Below are 19008 nucleotides of genomic sequence, written 5' to 3'. Positions count from 1 at the left end.
CTATCCAACTAATAGGATTTACCTCAGTAGGCTACAGTCATTAGCATAATCCAGTACATTATCAACCAGTAGACTACAGTATTAAAAGACTCTTTCAATATTAAGTAACTACATTTTAAATAAAAAAGATGTAGGTGAGACACGACAGGCAAAACATTTCTTTTTATGCATCGGTTAACTTCAAGATTTGAGGCTTGTTTGCTTCAGTAACGCATAATATTTTAGACAAAAGGAAAGGAAGCATCCAAAATACACATTATGGTGTTTATTTTACTTTACTTTGCCTATTTCAACAAAAGTTATAAAGTTTATAAAGCATGATATTCTTTAAAGAAGAAGAAAAAATGTTGAATTTTTTTTTAATGGCTGTTGACAGTATTTCCTGATTTATTGAGTGATTTAAACAAAAATATCCTCTGTCAAAACATTTACTACATACAACATACTCAAATGTACGCAGATAATCACATATTCAATGAGATAATGCATCATTTGCATATTTAAACACACCATTTCAGATACAAAAAATAATAATCATTATTTACATAATGATTATTATTATTATTATTATTATTAATAATAATAATAATAATAATAATAATGTAAGTAATAACTGGGGGAGCTTCAGAGTGGTAGACATTTACATAAGACTGACTTCAGTTAGCCTCTACTAACAAATGTTTTAACAGCCATATAATAAAAAATGTTTTTAAGATATATTAAGCCTTTGCAAAACAAAGGAAATAAATAGTGTATGTAGCCTATAAAAAATATTAAAAAGGTTTATGTATAGTTGGGTTCTGAGTAAATATTATATTTTTAAACGGGGAAGGCAGTGAGTTCAGGCACGTTTGTTCTTCCGTTACTCCACTTCTCTAAACGCAGAGCAGCAATAAAGCGAGCGGGAACTGCGTGTGTTTGTGTGAACTTCCTCTTGACAGGCGCACTTGTCGAAGCGCATCCTCTGCCGGTCTGTTCCTTTAAAACCAGACAGCCCACGCCTCGAAAAGCGGCTTGTTCCGGCTTGCCCCTTTACATCTTTTTATCCTTGCTCACAACATTAAAATAGTGCCGCACGCCGCTCGTCCGACAATTTATTAAGTATTTTTAGTTGAGCCGTCGGAGGGTGAACAAACGCCGTCTCTCGGAGCAGAGTGTGCAGGATGCGGATAGCGGTGCAGCAGCTCTCCCTCTGTGCAGCCTGCTGGTGAGTCTGAGGCGCAGTTCAAGAGGCACCATCACCGGCGGAGTGATACCACCATCTCCTCAGCCCCGGTTTGTCAAACCGAGAGCGTGTGGCTCACTGTACCTGAGCGAACGTGCCTGTCATGTACTGTCGAAAAGGGGGGCAGAGGATCAAAACTGGACCAAGGGACGTGTCTCTAACGCTCTGAAATGCAGAGCCATATCACCTTCGCATCAAGAATCATCTCCCTGGGCTTGCTGCTGCGGTTCTTTTACAACTGATGAAGATTTTTTTATTATTATTATTTTGATGCGCTTCTGTGGATGAATATGTTTATTCTGGTGCTCTGGTGTAGTGCGTGAGGTAAGTGACCTATCCAGAGGTGCGCGCTACTTTCTCCTGCTCCTCATATGGAGATTTTGTTTGATGTGTGCAGTCTTTAGAATTTTGATGTCAGATTAGGGCTAGGGAATGTAAATGACAGTCGTTGCTGGAGCTGGAACTATTTGTCCACTAACTCATCATCAATTCCTGCAACTGGTGCTGATGGAATATTATAGGAAGGCTGCTTGTGTTGGAATAAGCTGTTGAGGCAGTCGTTGCATGCTGTTAAGCAACACGAAATAACAGATATGCTGCTGCAATGGAGGAGACTAGTTGATGTTGCCCTCCCATGCTTGGTGATATGAATTTGCACACTTTTATTGAGAGCATCACTTCTGCTTTCAAAGTGACGCCTCAGCTACAGCAAAGCAGTTTCCAAGTTCAGGTGTTGTGTATTATTTCGTCTGCAGTCTGAGTTGAGTGTGCAGCAGCCTGCCGTGTCTGAGGTTATTCTATAACCTGCTGATTTGCAACTGGAAGTAACCTGATACTCTTACAATATTATCCAAAGCTGCAACAAAGTGAGATTGCATAACTCTTGGTTGCTTCTGTTGCTGCAGACATATCTCTCAGCAGGCCTATATTTTATGTGCTGTTTAATACAGCAGCTTGTGAGCTGCATGGTTGCCCTGCCTACCATCCGTACACTACCCCCACACGCTGTGATGACAGGCCTAATGAATAAATAATCACACAGACCCACATACCCCCACTGTACACTCAAAAACAAGTGAGCAGACATGAAACAACTGTAGTAACCCTGCGATAAATTATTGAATGAAACATTCCCAAATATCAGAGTTAAACTAGCTGCTCTGGCACAATTATAGCCTCGTGCTGCCATACACAAACAAAATGCAAAATTATGTGTGCCAAGATATGGTGTGATATTTGCATTTTGTTGCTTCTACCTCAAATAATACTGCTGTTTTACCTGTTGAGTCTGTGAAAAGATTAACAAGCATCTTCAGTGTTAAACTTTAACTTTCTCTCCATCATTTACTCGCTGGCTGTGGTTACAGCTTTCACTTAACAGCAGGTAGGCGCTGCCTCCTAAACCACTGAAATAGAAAGCTTTGAATTAGTATGCATTTAAACTGGTCTGATTAAATTTGTTTTACTTGTAATGCATTTAACCAGTAAGATTAAAGTGTTTCACATGGGCTACATTTTTGTTCTTCTTAGCTGTCTTGACTTGCAATGGATGATTTCATTTTTCTGTTTTGTATGTGTGATGGGTGTGAAGTTTCAGCACTTAACTCACTAAGTTATTCCCAAAAGGCTGTGTTGAAGGCTCTGCAGTTGAACTTATGTTAAAATTCTGGTTATGGTTCATGTTGTAGATGGGCATGCAAGACATATTTAGGGTGATATTCAAAAGGTCAATAGCATCCGTACAAACGGGAAGAAAAGTGAGTCATGAGATATTTTTTTAAATACCAAAACAGGCGTAAACAGCATGTGTGAGTCTCACATGTTTCTCAAAATTAGGAAATTGCAGTGTTAACCTCAGAAGTTCTGGCTTGAACTAGAGAATCAGACCTGTTGTTAGTATTTCTTTAGTAGCCTAATAATAACTCAGATGTTGAGGAGTTTTTGTAAAGTTTCTTGATTTCATAAATCGCTGTCTCTAAACCTCACTGATGATAAGGTGACATCACATGCCGTTATGTGCATATTTTTACACACACACACACACTACATGGAATGTTCTAATTCAGGGGTCATGGTGACAGTGAGAAGGAGTCCTCATATTACTTTAGATTCCTTTCCTTCAGGTCTAACTCACACTCTGTGGCGATGTATGTGTGTGTGTGTGTGTGTCCATTTATTATTTCTTTTTGTGTGTGTATGTGTGTGCATGTGTCGCAGAAAAGTTATGGGACAGAATTAGAGCTGCAACAGGAACATCTATTTTTATTTTTATTAATTGTAGGTAAATAATAGTTAAATAAGTAATTTTTCATGCAAAATTGCAAAAATGCTGTTTCTAGCCTCTCAAATATAGAGATGTCCTGCTTTTCTTTGTTTTATATGATAGTAAACTGAATATATTTGAGTTTTGGACCGACAAACAGAACATTTTAAAACATAACTTCGGATTTTGAGAAGCTGTGATGGACATTTCTCACTATTTTCTGACATTTTATAGACCGAACAATTCATTGATTATAGAAATTAGAGCCTGATCAATATGGGGTTTTTGAGGCCAATGCAGATACAGATTTTAGAGTGGAAAATGTATAACCGATATGGTAACCCTTGTAACTGGAACCAAAATAGACCTTTTTTTATGTGGATTGTGCACTGATGTTTCACCACTCTGCACCCAGAAAGCTACTTCCTCAAACATAATATTTTCTAAAATAATATAACATTATTATACATTATACAAACAATATATTACATTGTCAACCAATTCCATAAATGATAACTGAGAAAATCAAGAATGAATAGTAATACATTAAAAAGCTTAATAAACATCATTACTGTTTAGTGTCAGTCAATTGCTGGCTATTTAAAAAAACAAAAACAATAAAAACATTAAAAGCTATCACCATTTTTCAATCACGCCAAGCAACGTTTTCTGCATTATATTGTGTAAAAATGTTTTCATATCGGACAGCATATATACTGATAGAACTTTAATAGTTCAATATCAGTTGATAATATATCAGTCAACCGATATATATCTGTCAGGCTCTAATAGAAATAATTGTTAGTTGCAGACGATATGAGCATCTGTCCATCAGATGATGCTGCGCTTGCACAGCACCCTGAGACAGCTCATCCATTATTACTACTACTGGTTGTTGTGGATCCATAAATAGGTCAATCTTTTAGATTTTCTTGCCTTTATTTGGTTGTTAGTAGTTGAGATTGGCAGGAGAGAGAAAGAGGGGATAACAACACAGATCATCATGTCAGAATGTGTCTTGAACTATCGGGGCATGGCAAAGCACTGAGCTGTCAGAACTAATATATTATGTCACTTTGTCATACACATCAAAACAAGTTAGTATGTTTCACATTTTGTATAAACTAAGTACTGTTTGTCTTAAAATTGGCTTGAAATCCAAACATTCTGCTTTCCACATTATCTAAACCCATTCGTCACCCTCTATAAACACAGATTAAAGGGGACATACAATGCTTATTTTCAAGATTATACTTGTAGTTTTGGTCTCTAGTAGAACACATGACATGCTTAAATATTACAAAAACACATTTTTTCATACTGCCCAAAGCTGCTCACTCCGTTTTAGCGCCTGTCCCTTTAAGCCCTCTGCTCTGATTTCGCTGATGTTTCCGCGTCTTGCGTTTCTGTGCTTTCTGTATCATCCATCAATAGAGAATGACTGTAACAAAATACAGCAGCACTGAAAAATAACCAATAAAAGTGTCTAAACCAAAAACTACACAATCGAACGTGTTCCAGCAGCAATATGATCAGAAATTGGGGAGAAATTAACAACATCGGTGACTAAGATTACGTATTTTGCTGACGTTAGCATGTAGCTAGATGTAGCAGTGTATGTAATGTAAGCTGCACCCTCTGAGGTGATTATTCCACTAATTGGTCGCTTTGGTTTTTGATTTCTTTGGTCGATTCATCATGTTTTATGCTTTTCTCTTATTTCCACAAAACTTATGGGCACATTTCTGGTAAATACAAGATTTAAAGTTGTATTTTGTACGATTATTTGTGGAGAAGATTTCTGTAGTCAGCCCTTACGTAATGTAAACACTGCAGTAGCATGCCTTGAGTAGATGGCCATTTATAGAAATGTGTCTTGAGCTGACTTCAGCTTGAGCTTCCTGCTCAGAGGGATTACTTTTACACATGTTCAACACGTTATTTGACGCTTTGGCTACATTTAATATGAACATCTGATATTATAACATTATAACAAAAAATTAGGAAAAGCGTAGTAGGTCCCCTTTTTTAATTTTTTTTAAAACATATTTTATTTAGACGTTTTCAGTTTTATAAACATACATCACGACAATAAGGGAAACCCCAGCCTCCCATCCCTCAGGGATAAAGAAATGGAAAGAACAAACAAACAAACAAACAAACAAAACAAAAACAAAATGAGGCTAGCATGCTTTTATAGGATTCAAAGCAATATAATACTGTACAACCGGCGCCAGCCACTGAATGGATATCTGTACACACATGTAGCGGGCTATATACACATCTATATGTACAAACTTACATACATACACACTAGCACTTTAGGCCATTCTGGATAGATAGGACAGAAATGGTTGCCACATTTTATCAAAGGTTGCAGTGCTGAGAGAAGCACTATATCGGACCCTTTCCATATGTAATAAGTTGGCTATTTCTGCCAGCCAGATTTTGAAAGAAGGCACATCTTCATTTTTCTAAAGGGTTGAAATATTCCTTTTTGCAATAACCATGCTATATTGTAATGTCTTTTGTTGTAAGTGGGGTAAAGCTAATAGATGTCGGTTCTAAATAAATAAATGGCAGTGCAAGGACCTGGTGTAATATCACAGTTATATACTTCAGAAAAGCACTCGAAAATATCGGACCAGAACTTGTTTAGCTAGGGGCAAGACCAAAAGATAGTAGGACCCCTTTAAAATGACACAGCTGTCCCTGATGAGTCTCTACAGATTCTGCGGTACAATAAAGGTGTATGTGTATGTGCTAGCTCCACAGCGTTTACAGGAATAATCACACTGGAAAGTGACACTTAAATGTCACAGCAAAGCACAATTAGAAACAATCTCAAAACACACACGCAAGTGTGAAAACCCTAGAACAACCACATCCATCCACCATTACTACATGTTAACTTGAGCTATGACTGGGAGGAAGGAGGTTTGGATGAAACTCTGCTGTATTCTGCAGTCTACCTTTCAGTTGAATTGCTCTTTTCAGAGTTTCGTTTGTAATGGAAACAGCCATGACAAGGACTCCAACAAAAAATCGACATGTCATGTTCATGAAAACTGTGAAAGTTTTTTCCACCTGTGTGTGATATCTTGCAGGCACTGTAGTGATCATAGAAGCTGATTTATTCCGACCTGACCTTTCACTGGAAATGTGAGAACATCAACCTTTACCCTTAAGTTAACCCAACCATAACCCATCAGGAAGTCTCAACCAAAGTCCGCATCTAATAAAGACTTGAAGAGTAAGGATGTCCAAGTATCGTCCTGTTGTGAAAAAATGTTCCCACCTTAATGTTCTGAAAAACACTCTCTCAAAACAATCTTTCTCTATCTGTCTCCCTCTCTCTCTCTCTGAGACATGCCAAAGGAAACTCCAGATGCCCTCCCCCACACAGAGGGGGCCAAGTGAGGACTCACTGTCCTGAGCCAGATGATAGCTCGCCAACTGTTGGCTGTAAAGACACAATGTACTTCTCATCCTCCGCTCAGTAGAGTGGGTGGCTCAACAGGCCACTGCTTAGGTCTAATAAGCCTTCTTTCAACAGTTTTTTAGGGATATTTTGCACTTCAAAGTGGTTGATGCATCTTTCTTGACGCTTGGGTGTGTTTAAAATTGCACGTCCTCAAGGTTTTCAGAACACTGTGGGTGAAATGCAGGTATGAACAAGTCCGAAAGAATAAAAACAGAGCTTGTAGGTTGATTTCCTCGTTTTAAAATAGTCAGTGAGGGAGAGGAGCCTGATGAGGAAGTTGAGGTCTCCTGTGACAATACAACACGCCCACTGCTCCCTGTCACAAGACCAGTCTTATTCATGACTGTGGGGGCTTTTGTGTATGTGTGTGTGTGTGTGTGTGTGTGTGTGTGTGTGTGTTAGTTACATGAGTAGTGGTCCATTCATGCAAGTAATGGAAGTCTTGTGTGCATCATGATGCTATGGACTCCCCATGTGCTGTGAGGTACATATTCTGAATCTAATTGTGGTGTGACAGTGCACAGTGTTGTATCCAGCCATGTGTGCAGGAATAATTTCTGCACAGAAAGAGAGAGAGAGACAGGCAGGGGAAGAGCACTAGCTCAGGCCTCGCATTCTGCCAGGGACTCCGTGTAAAAAACAGGATGTAGCAGTTGCTCAGAGCAGGAACAGGTGGCTGTCAACGTGACTACAGCCACTGAATCACAGTTGCCCCTAGAGTTTGCGCCACTCCCTAATCTGCGCACACACAGAGAGAGAAGGAGAGATTTATCAAGGCTCACGCGCCAAGATAAAACTCCCAACCTACATGGTCTCTAAACTCCCCCACCCCCAGAACCCGTTTCATCACATGAGCGTTACCTCACTCTTCCTCAGACGATGCTTCAGCAGTTTGCGGGCTACAATAGCGGTAATCGGTGTTATATTTGGGGTTCCTCGCGGAAGGAAATATGACGCGCGAGGACAGAGCAGAGCTGTCCAAGCGGTCTGGGCACCGCGCGCTGCGGCCACTTTGGAAGGTGCGTATATGTAATTGGCATTAAAACTGCACGTGGCCGCATATTATGAATGAAATCACATTAAAATGCATGTTGTGGTGAAGCTCTGGGTCTATCTGTTCGTTAATTTGGCGCACAACTCGTGCGTAATGCGCACAATGCTTGTGTCTCTTTATTTTGCACTGCCAGCAGGTTCATATTGAACAGACAAGTTTTAATTTAGCAATAACAGACTGTTTTGCAAGCTCCCTAGTAAATTTAGGGAGTGTTCATTGTGGTCTTATTTGTCAGTGGTGGAAAGTAAATTTAGGCCTACTCAAGTGTGCTTCAGTACAGTGTTGAACTACTTAACTACGAGTATTTCCATTTTATGCCACTGTATACTTCTACTCTACTACACCTCATAGATAAATATACATTTTAGTCCTCTGCATTTATCTTACAGTTTAACCCATTTTACAGATTCAGATTATTAATGCAGAATTTAAGATGATAAACAATGATGTATTAAACTACCCTTAAAGTAATCAAAATGATCTCCACCTTTACCAACTGCAACATTAAAGCCATTAACACATTCATGCATTGGTAATTATAATTTGAGACATGCCTTTCTGCATAAGTTCTTTGACTTTTGGTAGTTTTAGTTTATTTGAATCATAATACTTCTATAGAATTTTCAAGGCAGGGCTCTTACTTGTAGCATACTATTTTTACACTGTAGTAATGCTACTTTCACTTTAGTTAAAGAATACTTCTTCTTTTTCCAGACATGTTGGAGTTCATATATTTAGTCTACACATAGACTTAGGCTGCAAAGACAGAAACAAACAAACAAACACACACACACACACACACACACACACACCAGTTGCAGCATATTTTCAAAACGGGTAAAGCCAGTTAACTGAGTTGCTTTGTCCTCTATAATCTCCTTTACTCTCTGTTGGTACTTACTGTGTGTGTGTGTGTGTGTGTGTGTGTGTGTGTGTGTGTGCTGTAGTTATTTTGCTGTATCTCTAAACCCATTTGAATAGATTTTTAGTTCCAGCACCTGTTGTGTGAGGGCACCAGCTGTTATTTTGGTGAGCAGTTTGAACAGATGCAACAGACTAAAAGCAACAGGTGCTGGCTGTCTGCACGCCGTGTCTGAAACACTTTGCATAATGGAGTCAGAAGGATGGCTTTTTTTTTTAATGTTTGTATTTCAAGGTTTTTCTTTTGGTTAATGGGATGATGCATCAAAAAGCGTACAGGAGGTCGTAGAAAAATATAGTATTGCACTAGACTGTTATGTAAGAAGGAATGCACAAAGTGGAATATTGTTCACAATGAAAGTAAACATGAAGGGAGTTCATTTAGATCTTATAATGTTGGCATTTACCACATATCGATCTGTTTAATGGTTCTGCCACTGGTCTGTCACTGGCTCCATCTTTGTTGTACATATATTTCCTCTTTACCACTTTTTTTACCACTTCTCATTATCTCTGCAGGCCTTCCCTTGATTATAAGAAACATGTTGTAAGCAAAGTTGATTTAAAGTCTAGAGCAGTTCATTTATGAGGCTTTAAGACACAATACTAAAACATACAGCAACAGTGCTAATATGCATGCCAAAATATGCATCAAGCAGCTCACTATGTTCTGTTAGGTGGAGGTTTTGGTCAGCTGAAACATGAATCTCCTCTATCTATTATATTGGGTAGTGTAAAATCACAATTTTAGATAAAAATCTTTATTAAAAATCACAGAATTAACAAGGATCCAATTACTTGGGTGTGAAAACAATCAAACAATGATTGTCCTGATTACCATAGGCCAAGCATTTGGGGTAACTTACAAAATTGCTTTAAATAGTGTAGTGGTTAGCACTTTCTCCTCAAAGAAAGAGGGTTGCAGGTTTGAAACCAACCTGCAGCTCTTTTGTTTTTTTTACCTTCTGTGTGGAGTTTTTATGTTCTCCCTGTGTCCGTGTGGGTTCTCTCTTGGTCCTCCGGCTTCCTCCCACAGTCCACAGACGTGCAGTTTAGGTTAAATTATTGACTCTAAATTGCCCATAGGAGTGAATGAGAGTGTGAATGGTTGTCTGTCTCCATGTGTCAGCCCTGTGATAGTCTGGCGACCTGTCCAGGGTTAACTCCGCCTCTCGCCAGCTGGGATTGGCTTCAGCCCCCCTTGACATAAGTGGATATTAAATGAATAATTGAATATAATAATATGTATAACATAATAATTTACACTAAAATGCAGCATTACTTTTGTCAGGAAATTATTAAAAATAAAAATGACTGCCTGAAAACACTGATATTATTAATTTGCCTTCAATAGAAAGAGTAATTGATTGACCCTTCATCAATATGAATGTTTATCTTTTGATGAAACTCTTAATAAGCTCTAAATAAGTAGTGTTATATATGTTTATTTTAAGTTATCCGTGTGCCTTGGTCAATACGGTTTTGCAAAATATGCTTTCCAACATAAAAAGCTGAGTGAGAATCAGTTGTAAAAGCTGTTTGGGAACACTGGATATAAACAAACACTTGGCCTTGAAAGTTTCCCTGAAACAGGACACTTATGATTCAGCATTATCTGTCTCAACCTGCGGATCCCGTCTGTGTTTATCAGTTTTCCTCAAGCTGATTCTGTATTGTTATGATTCAGCATGAGCTCAGCTTTCATTAGACAAGAGAGGGTTTGTCTTTTAGAGCAGGCGTTGAAGCCAAGATAATTCTGCAAGACTGCTCTCACTCTCACATGAATAGGACTCAGTCTTGGATCTTTATTTTGGAGGAAATTGGCTTTACCGCTATTCTTGAATAATGTTATTTTTTTAATTTCTTTTTATCCTTGTTGTAATGAGGTGAGTGAAATATAGACCTGGACTTAATACTGGACAAATTGTGTTCACAGCAAGTCCTTTTAATGCAATATGTGTTGGCAACTACTTCTTTTAGGAGGGAAGGAGAGAGCACTTTTATTGCCTGCATTAGATTAAATAAATGTATGACCTTTATGGGAGAGCGAGGTCGAAGATTGGCAGTGTACTTAGCTAATAGAGCTCAAAGAATAATGATATTTATGTTGTTCCTTTATTTGGTGGTCACTATGTCATTGTTTATTACCTCTTACAAAGTTCTTAAAGCTTACCTTCTGCAAATATTTGTTTAAATTGTCTATTAACTGTTGATTTTCAAAGCTATGGTGCCCGGCAATAAATCTTTTATGGCAATCTCCTGAATGTATATATGATTAGAGTGCACGTGCACATAATGTATTCTTATAGGCTCCATAACAAAATGATAACAATGTAAGTTTAAGCATTCTCTGAATCACCTGCTTCTGTTTACCTCTCGTTATAAAAAATGGGACATGTTTGGGACAATTGACATGTTTTTAATATGCAAATCTCAGAGTGTAACGCTTTTGTGTTGTAGCTGAGTCATTCCATGAAAACTGTCAAGTTTAGGACCCAACATTAAGAGGGAAAAACGAGGCCATATAAAACTGTCAGTATTGTTTTTAGTGGCTGAAGACACTAATTACAGTGTACTTATTTGCATGAAGTAAAATAAAATTATAATTATATCATTTATGTTTTTAACTTTTAATGTGAAATTACCGTCATTTTCTCATGTCCCTTTCTGACCATATGAGGTAACACTCAATAAATATGCACAAATATCTTATTATTATTATTGTAATGCTCCATCATCAGTGGCATCATAAAAAAGAAATTTTTATTAGTTGAAGAGTTTGAAAAAGTACTGGTGATAATACTGGTGAATTTGGATTATTTCGTAGATTTCTCTTTCATTCCTCTATATATAAATTTGTGTTTAAGCTGACAAAAGATGGTTTATTGCAGGTCTAGCATATTCTTCAAATAATTCCAGTTTGTTTATAATCAAAAATCTTAAAATTGCAAGGTCCTAAGTCAATGCATCTTTACAAAATTAATGCTATAAAACTTTATTTCCTGTTCTTCGCAGTCGTCGTCGGCAGTGGCGAGCAGGAGCTGTTGTCGGGGCTCGTTGACATGCATTCCCCCTGAGCTCGGCAGCGCCTCCCTCGGTGGTGTGGTGGCAGGATGCCAGTGCAGGCAGCCCAGTGGACAGAGTTCCTGTCCTGTCCCATCTGCTACAATGAGTTTGACAGCAGCGGCCACCAGCCCATCAGCCTGGGCTGCTCCCACACTGTGTGTAAGACCTGCCTACACAAACTGCACCGCAAGGCCTGCCCCTTCGATCAGACACCCATCAGCACCGATATCGACCTGCTGCCGGTCAACTGTGCCCTGCTGCAGCTGGTTGGAGCTCAGGTGAGTCTCCTAGATGCATGAAAAAATGCATGTTTGTGGCAAAACTTTATGTGTGTGCATGTCTTGTGTGTTCTCATGATGTTTGCCTGTTAGGTCCCAGAAGTTCAGCCGGTGAGCCTGAGCAGTGCAGCCGAAGTTGAGAACTATGAGGTGTGCAGGGTGTGCGTGGAAGAGCTGGCTCTCTACCTAAAACCTATCAGCGGAGCAAAAGGTTTGTTTGTTTGTTTGTGCAGTTTTGCATGTCTGCTTTCCATTGTAAATTTTAGAGATTTTTCAGATTCATGGACATCTGTGAAAGAGAATGAAGCTCTTCGTGCTAAATGTGTGTGGGCTGCAGTTGAGCTGCCCGTGCAGCTTGGCATTGATGCTTCTCACACTTCTTATGACGCTTGAAAGCTGTACTTTTATGGTACTGAGGAAATATTATGTTCTCTGCGTAAGCAGACAAGAAAGCTTAATCTCTCTGGAATTGACCAGTTGTTTCCGGTTGTTTGTTCATCCAATTCTTGGTGACGGTGCTGCAGTAGCATTCATCATTTTTGGCGAATCAGATCGTTTAGACAATTTACACTGCGTCATGTTCTAGTTTCCTAAGAAGCAGGAACCATTGGTGGAAGATTAGATGCACAATTAACTTCCAAGGCTCGTCATCCATGAAAATGCCATTAAATCCACCTACAGAGCTGGTTGTAACAGACTTTAACTTTGTTTGTGATGAGTTGTGCACTGCTTTACCACACTCCTGTCACCTTTTGCAGGTGTGGCGAATCTAACTCCGAGTGTGCTCAGCCGGCCAATGCAGAGGAAGCTGGTGACCTTGGTGAACTGCCAGCTGGTGGAGGAGGAGGGCCGTGTGCGGGCAGTGCGGGCAGGCCGCTCGCTGGGGGAGCGAACAGTTACCGAGCTCATCCTGCAGCACCAAAACCCCCAGCAGCTCTCTGCTAACCTCTGGGCAGCAGTCAGGGCACGGGGATGCCAGTTCCTGGGACCTGGTGGGTGTAAAGGACATACAGCACACACATACAAGTAATATGGAAGTCATGTTTGAAGACCAAAGGCATAAATCTGTGAGGCAAGACAATATGTGATTTTTACATTTGATTATAAAAATACATAGGCACATTCAACATGCATAAAGATGATGCATGCCACTGAAAACTTTTTGAGTTTCTGTAGTTTTAACAAGATCACTTGATGCTGATTTATCTGACCTGTAACATGTGCAAGTAAGAGCTGTGAGACAGGCTTGAGAACATGATACTGATGTCAATTTTAGAAGGGAATTATCACTGATTCACCATATGGTGCGTGGCCAATATAGTGCAATTTTGGGGCTGCTTTCTGAAACAAAAAAATGTGTATTTAACATTAGTGTACATTATTCATACAATGTTTTAAATTTTCAACAAATAGAATTTAATAGAACAATTAAAAAGCTAAATAAATAGCTAAATAAACATCAATATAAGTTCACCATTTCTAAATCACCCCAATCATACTTTTCTGCATGATATGTTCTATAAATGTTCTATTTCCGTGTGAAGTGATAGGCTAATATCATGAATTGTTCAGTGTCATCTTGCCTTCTTGCTTCCTTTTATAGAGAACTTATATCATTCACACTAGTTTTTCACCATTATTAATATTAATTTTGCTAAATTTAACAATTACTGTAAAGTCAAAATATATTACTATAAGGCTGCAGGATTTATTTATTGGAGCAGATTTGCATGTGAATTCAAAGAAATTGGCTTTGTGTCCAGAAGTTGCCTTTTGAATTGTCTGTTTGGAAAGCCTCATCAAACTGACTGCTGCTGCTGGTACTGGGTGTCCTGTGATGATTACTCATAGGGCAGATTCTGACTGGGAAACTGTTTCTCATAATGATAACAGAATGAGTTCATTTGAAAGTCTGAGGACACCTAGTTCTATGTGTTAGAAAAAGATGTTTGTTTGATTTGCCGACTAAAACATGTTTTGTATTCTTACCTCCTCCCACCACTCTCACCTCATGCTGTCATCTGCTGTATCCGACATCCCCCTCTATCTCTTCCTCACAAGCTATGCAAGAAGATGCACTGAAGCTAGTTTTGCTGGCTCTCGAGGACGGCTCAGCTCTGTCTCGGAAGGTCTTGGTTTTGTTCGTAGTCCAGAAGCTCGAGGCTCGGTTCCCCCAGGCCTCTAAAACCAGCATAGGCCACGTGGTGCAGCTTCTCTACAGAGCCTCCTGCTTCAAGGTAGGAGCAACATGAATGAGCATACACACATCAAACCCATAAATATGTGCACATGAGCACTTCAGGACATGTGAACACTATTCAATTTAAAAAAAAAAACAGCTATCCGCAGCTCTTTGAATAAAATCTACGTCAAACTGAACAAAGGAAGCTCAGTCTGTTGCTGTCCCAAGAACCCAAGCCATAATAAATGACCTGATTAAAAAAAGGGTGTTTAAATAGATCCTCATTCACCACCACATATTCCTTTAGTGCAGAGATAGTGCTTCAATTGAATACCGACCAGAAAAAGACTCAAAATGACAGAGTAACATAAAAAGCCTAAAAAAAGATTGGCAAGAACTATGAGAAGAGGCAAACCTCAGAAACGCTAAACAGCTACAAAGAAACACAACATGACCACCAAGACACACAAAACAATGACAAAGAGACACAAAATGACCACAAAGAGACACAAAACAACGACGAAGAAACACAAAATGACCACAAAGAGTCACAAGACATCTACAAAGAGACACAAAACGACTAAAAAGAAACACAAAACAACTACAACGAGATGCAAAATGACTACAGAGCCAAAATACTACAGACTTGAGACACAAAATGACCACAAAGAGACACAAGACATCTACAAAGAGACACAAAATGACTACAAAGAGATACAAAACAATGACAAAGATACACAAAACGACTAAAAAGAAACACAATACAACTACAACAAGATGCAAAATGACTACAAAAGAGCCAAAATACTACAGACTTAAAATACCTACAAGAAGACTAAAACAACTACAAGGAGACTCAAAACTAATACAAAGAGACACACGGGGGCCCATTGTCTCATGATTTTTCAATTAATAAACGCTATCAAATTAAGATGAACAAAAACAAAGTTATTTAAATTAGGTATTGTATTGTGAGTGAGCTTCGGAAAAACCCCTTTACAACTGTTGTGTGAGCTCCAACTTATCATAACCATGTCTAACATTAAAGTGTATCCCTAAATGGGTTGTCCATATTTCTACTATCTACTTTACTATATAAAAATCATATCATTAATGAGGATACGAGTGCCTGTGGATATATTTTCTGTACGTGCGTGTATTTATGTGACTGTCATCCGATGACAGACATTGCTGGTAGGGCAGAAATTCCAGCTATCTGCCCCTGATGTAACAGCAGTCTATATTTGCCCCTGTTGCCCCGCCTTACAGGACAGAGACAGACAGCTCAGAGATGCAGAGAAAGATAGATCAAAGTGCAGGAACAGAGAGAAAACAGACACAGGATGGACGGCAGCCAGAGCTCAAATAACAATTGTTTGTTGAAATTGGCAGATTTGTAAGCGACGCAGAAGTTGTGAGTTGTGTGTTTGTGTCATGTGATGATTACTCATAGGGCAGATTCTGAGAAGGGGGAAACCCTTTGTTTGATCTGAATTTTGAGTTTCTAAGTCTGAAGACACTACATGACAAACTGACTGGTCGCAATTTCAGTTACATTTAATTAGAAAACTGCAAAATAGGACTCTGGATCTCCCAAAATACTAAATACTATTTATTTTTTTAAAGATATAAGTCATCCCATAATTAATATTTCATTATCCTCTTAGCTACTCCACTGTTACTGTAAATGCTGTAATGTAATACAAACTGCAGGCAAAAAAAACAAATATATAATTGTTTATGTATTTAATTTAAGTTTTTACATTTTAGTCTTCTTGTTTATGCTGTATATTGATGTAGTTATGTATTGTTTCTTGAACATTTTATTTGTAAAGTGGAGGGGAAAAATCTAGATATTCTTAAATAACTCCTTTTCTGCCTATACAAACAGACATAAACATGAATGATTTTTTGAACAAAATATAAATAATAATGATAAACATTTCACCAAAATTTGCAATTCTCAGTTGTTTACTACATTTTAAGTGTCATATGTGATATACATTATGGAGTGAAGTTTAAATTTGAGGTGAAGTGAACGCTGATGGATGATTATTATAATAATAATCCGTCCATACCCTTTTTCTCTTCCTTCTCTTTCTTCTCACTCTCGTGACTCTTAATTGCCCTTCTTTCATACTCTCTCTCTCTCTCTCTCTCTCTCTCTCTCTCTCTCTAACTCCATCTTCTGTCAGGTAACTAAGCGTGATGAAGACTCCTCACTGATGCAGCTTAAAGAAGAGTTTCGAACGTACGAGGCTCTCAGGAGAGAGCATGATGCTCAGATTGTCCACATCGCCATGGAGGCCGGCCTACGAATTTCCCCCGAACAGTGGTCTTCTCTGCTCTACGGAGACCTGGTGCACAAGTCACATATGCAGTCCATTATTGACAAGGTACCAGTGTGACTCATATGCACGTCATCAGTGACATACTGTTATTATGCTTTCCCGTAAACGACTCACTTTCCTCTCTGTCTCTGATCCAGTTGCAGTCTCCAGAGTCGTTTGCAAAGAGCGTTCAGGAGCTGACGATCGTTCTGCAGAGGACAGGAGACCCCGCCAACCTCACAAGCCTTAGACCACACTTAGAGCTACTCGCCAACATAGACCACAACCCAGGTACTTTTGTTTTACTCATCTGAATGAATAACAATCAGTCCAAATGATTCACACTCCTCAGAATAATGTGTTCCACTAAGATTAATGAGATTGAAAAGTGAAGAAAATAGGCACGCTGCTGCACTCGCATACCAAAATGCAATTAACAAGCACAAAAGACAAGATTAAAACCACAGATTCATCTTTTGTGTTGAATATTTATTAATCTCAGTACAATGAGATGTTAAAATGTCATGGCACTCTAATGGCACTTTTGGCTGAACTCAAACCCTAACCCATGATATCGGGTGCTTTTTATTATGTGGCCCCTCAGGTAAAATTGGAACATTGTTCAGTACTTTGGTGACCAAATAAGTGCACAACTGAGGACATTCCCATCAGTGTCTGCTGGAGGCTAACTATGTTCCCTCAGCCATTTGTTTCCTCAGCCCTATGTTCCCTTAACCGTATGTTCCCTCAACCCTATGATCCCTCAGCTGTATGTTCCCTAAACCCTTTGTTTTCTCAACCCTTTGTTACCTCAAGCCTACGTTCCCTCAACCCCATGTTCCCTCAGCGTAATGTTCCCCTTAGCCCTATGTTCCCTTAACCTTATGTTCCCTTAACCCTATGTTCCCTTAACCCTATGTTTCCTTAACCGTATGTTCCCTCAGCCCTATGTTCCCTTTACTCTTTGTTTTCTCAACCCTTTGTTACCTCAAGCCTATGTTCCCTCAAGCCTACGTTCCCTCAACCCCATGTTCCCTCAGCCCTATGTTCCCTTAACCTTATGTTCCCTTAACCCTATGTTCCCTTAACCTTATGTTCCCTCAGCCCTATGTTCCCTTAACCCTTTGTTTTCTCAACCCTTTGTTACCTCAAGCCTATGTTCCCTTAACCCTATGTTCCCTCAGCCGTATGTTCCTTTAAACCTATGTCCTCTTAACCCTATGTTCCCTTAAACCTATGTCCTCTTAACCCTATGTTCCCTCAGCCGTATGTTCCCTTAACCCTTTGTTCCCTTAACCTTATGTTCCCTCAGCCCTATGTTCCCTTCACCTTATGTTCCCCATTCTGCCCAGCTTTGCTGCTTCCTGAGCATATTGAGACCTTGTATGGGTTAGAATCTTTTCATAACACTGTGTTGTTGATCTGTGTGCAGATGCCCCGGCACCATCATGGGAGGAGCTGGAAAGTGTGATGTTGGCTGTGAAGTTGGTGGTTCATGGTCTTGTCGAATTCATACAGAACTTCAGCAAGAAGAGCCACGATGCTCCGCAGGTACACTGAACTTTTTTCTGATGAAGAGATTGTCACAGTTATAATATTAAAAATAGCTGAATGAAATGTAAGGAATTAAAATGTCGGCAGCCCAGTGAACAGTAAAGGATAGAAGTTGTTCTGCTGCTCCATCCAGACACCGTAGAAGGAACATGGAAGATAAGATGTTCAGGCTCCAGCAGCACACGTTGTTCTTCCTGGCTGCAGTTTCTAAGACAGTTAGAGGGTCATAACATGGTCACTGGATACCACAGCATTAAAATAACTGTTAACAATAATCAGATAATTTAGATGCAAATACTGAAACTGGTCTCTAACAGTTCATACAATATAGCAGAGTGAGTAGAGGCTGAAGCTCTTCTATGGTCACTTAATCAAACGGACTAGTACTCTTCTCAATGTTAGAAAATACGTTTTTAAGATGACACCATGATGTGTGTGTTGTGTTATGATCTCTGTAAACCAGGAAATATTTTTATGTTTGGGAGAAGCCCTCCCAAAAAAACAAAACGTTTTCCATTGAGAATGTACTACAAAGGTGATAATAAAAGATATTTATTTATTTTTAGTTTATGATATTTAGCAGCTATCCTGTGTAGTCTGCCCTAACCTAATTTTTGCCAGAACAGTGTCTTTGACATCTGTTTGACATCC

General features: G+C 39.1%; 1 protein-coding gene across 3 annotated transcripts in view; it reads left to right on the top strand.

Annotated features, from left to right (window-relative positions):
- The first annotated feature begins 992 nt into the window (after positions 1–992).
- The window catches only part of rc3h2 (ring finger and CCCH-type domains 2), a 32598-nt gene continuing 14582 nt past the window's right edge, over positions 993–19008 (top strand). For 2 of the 3 annotated variants that reach the window (XM_059357934.1, XM_059357936.1), the window contains exons 1-8: positions 993–1549; positions 11963–12291; positions 12385–12502; positions 13050–13283; positions 14353–14528; positions 16669–16869; positions 16962–17094; positions 18236–18354. In XM_059357934.1, coding sequence (XP_059213917.1) covers positions 12061–12291; positions 12385–12502; positions 13050–13283; positions 14353–14528; positions 16669–16869; positions 16962–17094; positions 18236–18354 — 1212 coding nt within the window. In that variant the 5' untranslated portion in view covers positions 993–1549; positions 11963–12060. The remainder of the gene's footprint in view (positions 1550–11962; positions 12292–12384; positions 12503–13049; positions 13284–14352; positions 14529–16668; positions 16870–16961; positions 17095–18235; positions 18355–19008) is intronic. The other variant, XM_059357935.1, reaches the window with a different exon arrangement.

The sequence above is a fragment of the Centropristis striata genome, chromosome 19, assembly GCF_030273125.1.
Source record: "Centropristis striata isolate RG_2023a ecotype Rhode Island chromosome 19, C.striata_1.0, whole genome shotgun sequence".
Classification (NCBI taxonomy): Eukaryota; Metazoa; Chordata; class Actinopteri; order Perciformes; family Serranidae; genus Centropristis; species Centropristis striata.
Note: the sequence above shows the minus strand (reverse complement) of the source record. Positions and strands in the feature narration are given on the sequence as shown.